Raw genomic sequence first — 13,925 nt, forward strand, 5'->3', positions numbered from 1 at the left:
GCAGTTTACGGAGGCACGTGACTTAGGTACTTGTATGAAGGGAATAATATTATTAATTATAGCACGCACCTTACCAGAACACGTTATTCAAAATCAACGAATCTGGGGATCGAACCCGTTCGATCGAATCTTGGTAAACCGTCGCGTACGACGCGATATAACCACGTCAATAAATCGTGCATTTGGCTAATTACTGTGAATTTGCAAATAAATTGGTAGTCCATCGAACCTCGCAATACAGTTAAATTACTTTTAAACTTTAAACATTATTATCGAATGACTATTTTTTCTCGAGTACCTATATGTAGCCCGACTATTCTGTCTTTGGTAAGACCTGAATAATCGGGGAAGTTCTGATGAAAGTTGCATGTGGAAATAAGTGAATGAACTACAATTAATTTGCATTGAACTTTGATTGTGAAGAGATATGCAACCTACCGCTCCAAGAAATAGGATGTGTCAGGCAATTTAATTGACTACATACTTAGAATTTCGTTAATTTCAAAAAGAAAACAAATTAAAAACCGTTGGTACAACCCTGTCGATAAACGGCCATTACATGATTCTGTGCCGTGTGGTTCCCAGCAATTTAGAATAATATCACTCCATTTTTTTCCATACGTACCGTAAAAGGTAACATTCATTAAAAGGCTTATAAACTTGAGATTCTTCTTGTAGGCGATGTAATTACAACCTGTCACTATTTTAATCTCAATTCCATCACTAATACAGCTTTACGTGGCTTTTCAGATAAAGCGTGACTATATGTAAATGAATGTACATTTTATTAGTCATTTTCCTGTTTTCAGTTCCATTTTCAACTGCTTTAAAGCTCAGTATTCTCTACAGAGAGCAAATAATTACATGCTGTGAAGTGACTCTTAGGTTACCTGACCTTTAGCCCCGGAGCATACTCACGGAGGGTCCAACTGAGAACACGCAAAGATGAGAGACATTTTTTAATTGTTAGTTGATTGCCTTACAGTATCCCTCCATTAGAATTTGCAGTGAATCTGCAACTCCGTATTTGTAATCTGTTCATCAATTGAAATTTATGTATATATTATATACCTTTACATTGACAGAAATAATATAATTGAATCAAGTCGTTCAGCTTTGCTTATGCCCAGATGCACCCGTTTTTATTAATTAATTTAAACCAATAAAACAACAATCGGTACAGATCATATAATTTATTGGATCACAGAACTAAATTTCGTACAATGTAACTACTTGTTTAAAGTTATTCAGTTTGAGCAACATTATTAACACATCAATACCATAAAGTTCGAGGAAGATTGGGAAAGTATACATTAAACTTAATTAGTTATATAAACATCGCAATAATGAAACTAATATTTCATAACATACATCGTATAAATTCTATACATCTAAAAATTATAAAATTGAAACATCAATTCACCTTCAGTCTCAAAATTATAGGAAAAAGTAATTTTTAGAATATATTTTATTGCTAATTTATTTAAGGAATAAAGCCTCATATCCGATAGAAAACAGTTGATGCTATCACGACATCGCTCATGTAAGTTATAATCAAGATGTGTTGTGGAAGAAAGTACTCGTTAAAAAAATTCCCAAAAATATGACACTAATAAAACTGTAACAAAGTTATAAATGTGTCGTAGCACGAAGTTACATTTGTCATTATATTCACATAGTAAGCATTCAAACACTTTTGTCCATTTACAACGTATCGACATCTACTCAGAAGACAATATGCCGAGCTTCGCGGTCCAAGTTTCGCTTTGAACGCATTAAGCGAGTTACACTTATGACAATCGCAATACTATCTGAGATAATATGATATGTTGCCGGCGTTACTACTGGATACGAGGCTGAAGATATTATTGCAACGAAACAAGGCTCAGCGTACGTTCTAGCACACGCAAAGCTCTAAGCTCTGCAAACAGCACATTTCAAAGAGCTTCAGATAAAAGTACAGTAATATAGTTTAGTAGTGCACAGCTTATTTATAGACAGGGAAAAATGTTAGATAAAAAAGAAATAAAGATACCACAGACTCGCACTTGATATTTTTCTAATAAAGTAATTTATTACTTTCCGTGAAAAGCACATTCAAATAGCTTTATTTTAACTAAATTCATATCAACATTTCATACAAATTGCAACGATAGTATTGACATTATTTTTTAATTTGTCGTTGGCAATAGTAAATAAGTAAAATCATAAAAATTTTATGACAAAAACTTTCTCGCTTTTTTGACCGTAGTTCTTAATTTTTTTTGTACTAAGTATTCTGAAACATTTACACATACACGAGTCATCTTCATAAACATTCGTCACGGAAGAGTATATATATTACTTCATTAGTTAATTAGTTTTCTGAGAAACAGGCGCCATATTTTTAACATGGACGGTGTATCGTTATACAATATAAAATTAACTTCAAAAATTATTTTGTCAACGTATTTGCATATATCTTGGTGAGAAAGTTATTATATTATTAAACAAATAAATTTATCGGCCTATTATTAAAATTTTGACATTTATCATATATGTATAAAGTCACATAAATATTGCGAGTGGTATTTTATGTAATATCTGAAAAACATCAAAGTTTACAGATGTCAAGATTGAAAGAGATTGTTTAAATAGAAATAAACACGGAAAATGTGTTGTGAATAAAAATGTTCATTAGGTGCAACCATATAAGAAGTTAAGTCAAGTTGACATCACACAATACGTTTGTATAGTAATTAAGAATTTATACAGAATTAATCAAAATAAAACTGGCTTTACGATAATAAAATTAATCTTACTTAGGTTCCAAGTTAATTATATTTTAAGAATTCTCTTTTTCACTTTAATATCAAATATAATTACATTTTGTACTCCTTCACTTTTTAAATAGGTTTCATGTTTTGTTACAATCATAACAACTTTGATATGGAAAAACTCTGTAATTTTGTAAATAGAAAAATTACAAGATCATTGCAACATCACTGTAACGTTCATCAAATATATATTATTTTCATTAATAAAATACTACAACTGAAACATGTAACGCATAAAATATGTGAGTCACAAAATGAAATAATAACTATATTTAAATTCTAACCTACTATGAAGCATGAGCGACAAAATTCTATCAATTTTAATACATACACCTCTGAATTAAATCACATCTTCAATCTCCATAGAACCCTTGTTAAAAACTATACTTATCATAAAGTTTAATTCGAAGGTTATGTAATAAAATTATTACCTAATAATAATATTGACAGTCATCAATTTGGCACTAACTCATAGAATGCGCGTTGGAATGCGCAACAAAACAATGAAAATATCTAACAACAATTTTATTTATATTTGGTTTTGTATCATTGTTTATCTCACCTTAAATCTACTACGTCCATGTGCTTTTTGCAGACCCAACAATTTATAGCAAAATAATGTTTTATTTTTCAACTTCACATTATTTAGAAGGCATCTGATAGGTAGACACGACGATTGACATTATAAGTACACCTTTATTTTACACGATGCCATCAATGATAAAACATTTATTTTTTACATTATGTATCTTATTATTGCGTGTTAAAATTAAAATTATTTTTAAATCTATTTTGAAATTATACGCTTTTTAACTTGAAATCATTAATGTCAATAAACTTTATCTAATTCCTATAGTGTCTTAATTCGTCTAAACTTTACTCCCACAATATACTAGACTTTATTTAAATGTGATTTAGAATTTGGTTTCACGTGTAAAGTTTACGAGCAATACGCGTTTACTTCCCTCAAAATATTTTAGCACTTACAAGTTTAATCGATTCTTTGAAAGTAAGACAAGAGTCTTTCAATTTTTTCGAATAAATATTTTGGTCTTATTTAACTTTGATTATAAACAGATTGGTTATGATATTATTTAAAAAGTTTGAAGCAGACAAACTCGTGTTGCCCGTTCCTTCTCACGCTATGCTACGCTACTTCCTTACTACCTAGGTGCAATATAATGCAAATTTTCATCTTACACACTTATTCCTTTTCACTATGTACATTAATTAATTCATAGGTGTTTCTTTCTCTGTGTCACTCATTTAACCATAATTTTCCACCTTATCAACTTTGGTTGTTACATGTAATCTTAGAATAACAATAATTATAATCTTCTAGGGTACAAATTCAACATGTTTTTTGTAATAGTAAATTATTGATATATTTTTTATAGTTTTATTGTTCTGTGTTGTACATTAAACAAAATTAGGCAGTAATAAAGGTGTAGCTCTGTGAGCTTAATGATAAAATAATGATTTAGAGCAAAGTTATTTTTGATAACATCGGAGAAACTTAACTTTTATTGGTTAAAAAAAGTTGTTTTTTTTTTTGCAATATTACATTCAAATAGAAAAAAATATTTTATCTAATTTAATATAATTCTGCTTATTATGAAAACTGCGATATTTGGTGTCAATAAATTATCCAATGTCGAGAACGGCAGAGTTTTAATTATAAACCTAACATAGGTATATATTAATGGGAGATAAAATAGATAGCCGTTACTAACAGTTATGTAGGCCTTGCACTACACAATGCGAACCCTCGACATTCCGCAAAGCTCAATCGAATTGTAAAGCCATTCGCGCGGCGTATTTCCACATCGCGACTTTGTGATGGCTACTCGTAGACTGAGCGGCATTATCTAAAACTACTGACGTTGGGAATTTAACTCGAAATGCGACAATGAATCGTGGTTCTACGATAAAACATTTACTTTCATCGACAACCAAAAGTAAATGTTAATAAGGTAAGTTAAAAACTAATTGGGATACTAATATACCTATACTTTCTTATATAACAAAAAAATAACACGGCCGAGTTTGAACGATGTTAATTTAAGAAAATATTTTAGGTACTTATGTACTTGCAAACTAAAGTGCCTAAATAATAAGTTAAAAACTGTATCAAAGTCCGTTGCGTTAAAAATAAGAAAGCTTAGAAACAAAACGATGGAGAGTAGGTAACTTTGTTTTATGCGTTTATAGTGAGGGACACATATATTGGAAATGTAAAACAAATTCACTTCATTTAAAATAAATTGGGCGATGTATGTTATTTCGGAGGTAAGCGTTGAAATCTACGTCATAGTTTAATAACTTCTGCGGGTATTATCGTTATTCTAAGTGTTTTAAACGTACTTTCGTTAACTTTTTTCTAACTTTAGTTTATCTATTCATTGCACCCCCTGCCAGTTACATTAATTGATCCTTCTTTTATTAAAAAAAAGGACTTAAATAAATTATTAAAGTTAATTAAATTGAGCAAATTAAAAATCCAGTCAACTGCGTTTCAATATTCACACCGGGCTCGATTTTTCTTTCGAAATTATAGTAATTATTTACGATTTATGCTTGTACTTATAATGTCGTAAGGCATTATTGCTTACCAAATTTCGTGATTTAAGATCAACGGGAAGTATTGATTTCAAGGCTCTTATAAAATCACAAAATACTTATGCGACACAAACAGTCATCTCACATAGCTACGGTATCTAAGAGGAGAATTACGTCCTTTCCTCTAACCCTAAAAAGTAATTTCAATAAAATAATAGGGTAAAAATATTCATATTCTAGTTTCGGATATACCTTAAATACATAATTAAAATAAAGGTAATCAATAAAAAACAATTAATTAAGTTTCTCCTGCTTGTACATGTATAAAAAGAAATGATAATAATACAGTCACAATATAATATTTAATTTTGACATCAAGTGTATGTAGATGCTTTTGACCGCTGTAATTTATTTGTATTATTAAGGAGCAAAATTATTCTTAAAAATAAAGGAAAAAGTATTTAAAACGTTATAATCACGAATAATGAGGAATTATAGAAATCCTCGTAAAAATAGCACTGCAAAAATTGGTCACCTTACTTATCAATGAACTGTAAAAAAGGAGTTGAATGACACGAGTTTTACACAGTCTTACGCTACTGGTAAAAATAAATATAGTCACAGCACTATTAATAAACCTATTTGTCATTATATCGAATCACGTAAATTTTACTTGCAATAGATTAAATTATTGCGCTTAATATAGATATATCGTATTATTACCAGTATAAATTTATTTATTGACTTCTCTATATTTATCAAAGATTTTGTCACCATCTAGTTGCGTAACTTACTTTTAAATTATTTAACAATGTCGATATCTTTCTATTTTTCAACTGAATATTTATCTTTCTATACATTTGTGTGAACAAATTCTTCAAAGCACAAGGCTTTGACCGGTATCATGGCTTATTCAATACAATTTCATATATATGTATATATTACGAGTATTGATACATATAAATTTAAACTACATAGAAAAAGTGTTCTGTGCACGAAAATTGAATACTGAAGTGTTTGACCAGTGTATATTTTGTTAAATTGAACAGAATTACATATTTAAACTAGAACAATCGTATTTAGAATATCCTAGTCGTATAAATAAATGTATATATTTACATTTCTCCTTAAGTTTACTCATCTCATCTAAATCTCAAAGATCTCTTCTCATTTATTATTTTTTAATTCTCTTCATATCGATTGAAAACTAAGCAGATAACTCCAAAATGACAGTTAATGCAAGAGGCACTATTTTAGGACTACCATGATTTCCTTAATGGAGTAATAACATGATCACTTAATTATATGACCTGTATACGTAAGATTCAAATATTAACAAATTTGAATCTTATTGGACTATTTTATTGTAATAAGTGGAACTTCGTGTATTTCTAAGTTGCCATAAAATTTTCACTAATTATAACGTTACCCGCGAAGCAGGCGATTATTCTATCTGGAAAACAAAACAATTGGCTTTGATCTACAACATCAATCTGTGTTCCTTGTCGCAAATATTATTTACCAATGAGAAAATACTATGAAAATAACTAAAAGTCTATATTAAACATTTTGCTATATTTTTTAATTCTAATTATGTTTTTACATCAAATATAATTTGAAATATAAAGAGGTAACTCAAAATGTACCCCAACTTTAGAGTACAAATAACATTAAAAAAATTCTTAGGAATACCTTAAATTTACTGTAAGGATCGACACATATTTTTGAACTGTATTATTTGTTTATATGAGAATATTCTAAGAGTTCAATATTTTAAGTGCCACTTACTATTTATAACCTATACTATATTTTTATTGTGATTCTTCCTATTTTAGTATTAGTGCTATGTAATTATATAGGTATGTCAAGATAAAAAGCACTTTACTCAGGTATGTAGAGCTGATAATGAGCACCCTAATTTAAGAGTTGGGAAGTGCAAATGAAGAAATTGAGATCGATATCGATAAAAATCCAGACTTAGTTTTCCTCGCCGAGTAAGACTAGGTCATCAGCGACGACATCCGACACGTGAAGATAAATGATCCAGTACATGAGGTTAAAGCAGACGAAGCACACGGGAAACACGATGCGCGAATATTTATCGATGTCCGAAGGTGTCGTGCCCAGGAGTTTGTTGATGCCCTGTAAATATCGTTTAACTTGACTTGGACGATTACAGGACTGCATTCATACAAACATGAATTTGTCATTCGCACAGTTGCAACATTCGCTTTGCATAATTTCACATAATTCGCTTTGCTAGCTCTTACAATACATAAATTCGCAAGATGAGGAATATTTTTATTAATAAATCTAGAAATATACCTTTGATGCATGAATCAAATGAGGAGGAGGTCCAGCTTCTTCGTCAGGTTGCGGTGCAGGGGGTGGGGGTGGTGGTGCGCGAGATCCATTAATAGTATTTTCCAATGTTCCACCTTTTGAATACACTTTGGGATCGTGTGCCTTATACCGGACCTCCTGTTTCACAAAATGTAACTGTAAAAAACAAAACACTGTAATCACCACCTTTTAGTTAATATATACTCGTAATAAATAAATTACATTTAGGCACTAAGGTTATAATTAACTATGCTTTAAACCACTGTATTGTCAAAATTATCTTATAATTTTTGTAGGTCTTCATATGAAACAACGTAATGTTTTAAACTCACTTTACAAAGAATGCGTGATAAGAATTTCATGTAAGTTTAGTATAATACATTTCAAAATTATTAACAATTTAGTCATCAAACTGAAAGTGATTAAATATAAAATATATTTTGTCTGAGTAAATACATCAATTCAGACAAAAAAGCAATAATTCGTTAGCAAAGAGGGCAATTAAATTTATATTAAGCTTGATTGAATAACTCTTCGTTTAAATTGAAGTACCTATCGTTAAGTGGGTGCCAGTTATTGGTTGGTAAATTTTAATATTCGAACATAAGTTATCATTTCAGATACGTTCAATATTTTTTTATAAAGAAACATAGAATACTATTTTTTATTTGCTAAAATTTAATGAGGCAGTTGCATAATTTTATTCAATATTAAATATACTCAATGACTCGATATCTACCGAATCGAATAATTAATCTCATACAAAAGTATATAATTTGAACTTCAAACGTAAAGTTAATTTATAAAATTTATGGAATAGACCACAAAAAAGCAATATTCCGATATATGTATTTGTTTTATTTCAACTATTTTTATCGAGATGTGATGACTAAGCTTGGCCCCGAAGCCTATGTATGGTTAAAAATAATGAACTTACCGATGATCTGCTCGGTGGAAGTGGCCTGTTCAGAGTACTCGTCCTCGGTGGAGGCAGTGGCTCTGACGGCCCCGGCGGACCATCTATCTGTATCTTCTTCTCTGCTGCTATTTTTTGCACTGCAGTAAACCTTTGTTTCCTCATCTGTATTCGTTTTGCCATATACCCAACAGTTGCGTATTCTGCAATCAAATTTCCATGTGTATTCGAGTAGACTTCGCTAAGTACAGATAAAGTCGCAAAGCGTACAAAAAATTAATAAAACGAGAATCTTTAAAAAAGTTGTATAGCATATGTTACAATTTTGATAGAATCGTGGCAAGAAAAAAAATAGTCGATGTCATTTAACCGGGCCCAGTTCATGACATGTACTATTTATTTAACCCTAAAATCAATTTACAGCTATTTTGCCAATTTAAGTGTTAGTAAAATTCATAAAAAGTTAATATATAATGTATAACAATGAAAATTCAATACATCATTTTTCTAAATATTAATAGAAAGAGTTCATCATACCTTAAAATATCATCTTTAAAATACACATATTAAGTTATCTATCAATTATAGTCTTCAGTTTGTTACCTAGAAGACTAGCGAACACCATCACGAAGCAGGTGCCCAGGTACACATCGATAGACTTCACGTATGAGATCTTAGGCAGCGCAGCATTGGTTGATGACATGAGCGTGGTCATGGTCAACACGGTGGTGACGCCCAACGACACTCGGGCCGGCGTCGCATTGCGGTTCAACCAAAAAGACACCCAAGAAATAATCACAATCAAGCCAGATGGAATGTATATCTGAATCAAGTAGTAGCCCATCGAGCGCACGAATTGGATCTCGCACGCCAGCCGGGAATAGTTTCCTGTGAAAAAAAGAAAACATTTTAATTTCTGTTCAAACCGCTATAATATCACGATAAGAAACAAAAAAATATTGCTATTAAAGGTTGCGAAAATATTAAAAGCCCGCAAATTCATGCAAAGAGGTTATTTTTAATCTGGATAAGGAATGAATAAACTTTCCGTCCATTAGAGCCCCGCCATAAACGTAGACAAGAAAGGAGGTAGTCTTTGTTGTTTATGCATAATACCTGTGGTGAGGGAGATCTCCATAGCGCGCTGGCGATGGCCCAAGACCTTGAACTGCGGCAGGGACACCTCGCTGGACACACCCACAGAGTTGGGCCCCTCGTTCCACTTGTACCGGATGTCCCTCATCGTGTAGCCGACTGTACCATGCAGAGAATGCAACGATAAAATAAGCACCCAGTCTGCTGGGTTTTTAAACACTGGGAGCTGGTGTGCATGAACGTACATACACTGCAAAACTACCATATAGAAAGTAATGCCATTAACGGACTCATGACAGACATTCTACAAAAATTTTGAAGCATTTAATTTGTTATAAAACTACAAGTATAAAAGCTTCGTAGGTCTGCACTTTAATGCAATTTTAGTAAATCAAGTTTTATCACTGGCAATGCTCAAGGGAAAAAGTAATAAATGAGATTGTTGTAGGTCATACATTACAGCTAAAAAAATATAAAATGATAATTTACTCACAACTTTCAATTTCGATGTTGCATAATTGACGATCCATAGGAAAATATTGTAAATCCATAGGACAAGAAGCAGTGATAGTCAGTCTGCAAAATATACAAATGTTAATTTTACGACTACATAGTTTATTGTAATAGAAATGATGAGTATTAGTTTACGATAAATATGTTCTTTAGTTGAATTATTTATACTCAAAAATATTGTTAATAAAGATTGTACAAAGAAGTTACCTTATACTCCTTGTGATAGATCCAGAATGATGAATGCGAATGAATTCGTTGCTTGTCGTAGCAATATGGAAATAGGACTGCTTCTCATTTACGAAAAAAGTGTCAGGTACCCAAATATTCCTAATAAATTCTGATCCGACAGAGAGTGTCTCTACACCTGTTCTCTTCTTATACGCGAGCCTTGGGTCCGTCCAAAACTGCCTGAAGTAGAAATCCAGTGTGAAGTCCTGAAAGAGATTTTAAATTAGACTTTGTCTTAAGAAATAGTAAAAGTTTAAATCTTAATGCTAATACTAAATTTTTGTTCGCGTTTGTAATATTTTTCTTCATGATACTCAAACTCACTTAAAATTTCTTTAAGGGAAAAATTTCTTTTACATACATACATACATACATAAAATCACGCCTCTTTCCCGGAGGGGTAGGCAGAGACTACCTCTTTCCACTTGCCACGATTTCTTTTACAATTACTGTTTATATACCGGTTATAAAAAGTAGACCGTTTATTCGAAGAATAATACATATTTCAAAACACATGACAGTTAAAGCTCTGATTTCTAAAGTTATTTCACATTTCACTTTTTTTAATAGATCATTGTCTTTATGGATTTTTGATATTTAACTTTTTTAAAAATCTGTCATATACAGACTAGTACGATCTATTTGGGTATAAACAAAGAAACTAGTGGCCGTATTCATACCAAAACATATCTCCTATACCTCGAAAACAAATCGGAATGGAGCGTTGAAATTCATTTGATCGATGGAGTATCGCAATCGTACTCTGGAAAATAATGGTTTGTTTCGATAAACCACCAAAACTAAGCTGTCAATCAAAATCAAGCCGAATCCATTTCCAGAACAATCAGCCGTTTTATTTTGAATAAAAACCGGTGGTGATAGAACTATATCTGTTGCTATCAGAAAACGTTTTGAGTAAAAATCACATTTTACACAAATTTTAGTTCGAGGAATTCTATTCATAAATGTATTTTTTGGGTAAATAAATAACTTGTTAACTTTACTTTCAAGTGTTCTCAAATATGTGGCCAAGCATTAACCACTGACTGACTCTCACTTTCAATGTAAATTAAAGAGATATTGCACCATTTATTTTTCGATATAATAACTCAATTTAGGTAAAAAAATGTCTTCAGAATTTCCCCTAGCCAATACAGCACGCAATCAACATTGATTAATGTATACCATTCTCAATTCGGTTGAAAAATATAATGTGGTTAATATTTATAGATGAATAAAGTATTGGTCAGAGAGAATTCTTATAAAGAAGTAATAAAACTTAGCTGCAAGACGAGTGCCATCATATTCCTATTACTCCGAAACTTTACCAAAATTAAACGGACATTTTCAGTTGTGTTTCAATATTGGATTAGGAAAATGATAAGTAGTATAAAGTTTTTTTAAATAAATAAACAACTTACTTTAGTAAATAAGAACTTTTATGAAACGATTCCAAAAAATAAACAATTTAACTATTTTGCTTACAATTTTTAGTTATTACCGAGCAATGATCATGTGTGCATAACGTTTGTAAAATCATATGATAGCACAATATTTGCAGTTGTTATTTAAATTAAGTTTCTCAAATATGTCAAGTAAAATAATATTGTACTGGTAATTCATATTTTACTTAACAATAACTTTAAGGTAAAAGTACACATTTTTGTATATTGATCATTTTGTACTTAAAAAAGTTCAAGCAGTTATTTCTTGTGTACTTTCAACTTTAGCTAGAATGTGACCTAATTTAGTATGTTTATACTAGATTAGACCAATTCAACCCGGCAATGGTCACGTCCTGTGGTGACTTTAGGAGTCCCCTTGATTTGGTTTCCACTAGGGGTCATACACCCTGGTCTTAGTAGGCAATCGTTCTTTGGAACCTTTATCAAGGGTTTTAATACATGAATTTCTGGTCCGCCATGATCCTTATTGATTAATGTCATATATTTGAATTTAAATGTTAGCCTTCCCCATTATGAAAGTAAGACATTGAGAAAACAGATTATTCTGATGGTGAAATTTAACTTAAAAGCATAAACTCCTATAAAACAACCAAAGAAACAATTCAACTGAAGCAAAATTTGAAGTTTCCACGTCCAATTGGAACTCACCGGACAACGGTACAAACATTGAATACATTCATAGCAAGACTACTTAAAGTAAGAAATTTGAAAACGAGATTGAAGTTGTTAATGCAATTTTGAGAGATAATAGTAAGAAACCCACAGTCACAACAAATACCTACTCAAAAACATAAAAAGCTGAACATAAAAAAAAACAACAATGGAGCAGATTTACGACAGTGTCTTGCTTAGAGGGATGCTTAATGGAAAAGTACAATTTAGTATGTCTTTGGTCAGATAAGACACACCCAGAGTGCGGCACCACCAATCATTAAAGCGAATAGTTATTAAGATGAGAATTTTGAAAAGATAGGTGGTGCGTTATAGTCTGGGTGGTCGGCTCCATATGCCGGCATGCTCGCAGCCTCGTGTCTGGGGCTGCTCGGTCGCGGCGGCAGGGCCGGAGCGACCGAGACAAGCGTGAGCTGACAGTGGCGAGTACCATGAGCACTTCGGAGACGGAGCTGATAGAGAGCACATACATGGTGACGCCCACCTCCACTGGCGGACCTGCAATCAAGCCCAATCGTGAGTCGAGCGCGCGCCTGGCGCCGTGAAAACCAAACCAGAGGACGCTGATGATGCCCGGCCCTCGACCTAGCCGCTGGAAATCTCAAACACCAAGCAGCTAGGTCGAGGAAATCTAACTTATACTGCTGCCATTTAAACTGAATGACATCTACGCTACAGTTTTTCATGATTATATACCATTTTCACTTCAGATAAGGAGCTGATGGAGAGCACGTACATGGTGACTCCCACATCCACGGGCGGTCCTGAAATGTTACAGCGGTTACATTACCTGCCATTTCCCTTTGATATTTACATTCGCCTGGTTTACGCAAGTGGCTTAATTATGTAGATGTCATGTCATAGAAAGGAACCTTATCTACATATATATATCTATATAATATAAAACACTTTGGTTACTGAGTGGCTGACTGGCAGTAAAGAAACCTTTAAATGTGGTGACTTATGTGATTTAGACGTGCACAAATAGAGAATTTCTCGAAATTCCCGTAGTAATTGGAATTTTTCGTTTTACTCAGGTGGAGCCGAATCATTTATTCATGGATAAAACTACGCCGCTTACCCGAAGAGGTAGACAGACACTACATACTTGCCACGTACACTGCATACGTCTTTCGCTTCATCCACAATCACAAGTCTCTTCATGCAAGTTCATCAGATTCGGGTACTTTAACCTTTCCTTCGCCAGGACAATTACTATCTCGATTTTCATTCACACTCTCCTTGTATTTTCCTTAGTTTATTCATAAAGCAATAAAAACATTCCTCGTGAACGTCCTCCTTGATCATGTCCAACAA

General features: G+C 32.2%; 1 protein-coding gene across 1 annotated transcript in view; it reads right to left on the bottom strand.

Annotated features, from left to right (window-relative positions):
• Positions 1-7,352: 7,352 nt before the first annotated feature.
• The window catches only part of LOC106134003 (gamma-aminobutyric acid receptor subunit beta-like), a 37,860-nt gene continuing 31,287 nt past the window's right edge, over positions 7,353-13,925 (bottom strand). The window contains exons 3-10 of the mRNA XM_013333935.2: positions 13,305-13,372; positions 10,450-10,676; positions 10,223-10,305; positions 9,751-9,888; positions 9,238-9,522; positions 8,656-8,837; positions 7,701-7,856; positions 7,353-7,517 (exon numbers count right to left, since the gene is read on the bottom strand). Of these exons, the coding sequence (XP_013189389.1) occupies positions 7,353-7,517; positions 7,701-7,856; positions 8,656-8,837; positions 9,238-9,522; positions 9,751-9,888; positions 10,223-10,305; positions 10,450-10,676; positions 13,305-13,372 (1,304 nt within the window). The remainder of the gene's footprint in view (positions 7,518-7,700; positions 7,857-8,655; positions 8,838-9,237; positions 9,523-9,750; positions 9,889-10,222; positions 10,306-10,449; positions 10,677-13,304; positions 13,373-13,925) is intronic.

The sequence above is a fragment of the Amyelois transitella genome, chromosome Z (assembly GCF_032362555.1).
Source record: "Amyelois transitella isolate CPQ chromosome Z, ilAmyTran1.1, whole genome shotgun sequence".
In the NCBI taxonomy this organism is placed as follows: domain Eukaryota; kingdom Metazoa; phylum Arthropoda; class Insecta; order Lepidoptera; family Pyralidae; genus Amyelois; species Amyelois transitella.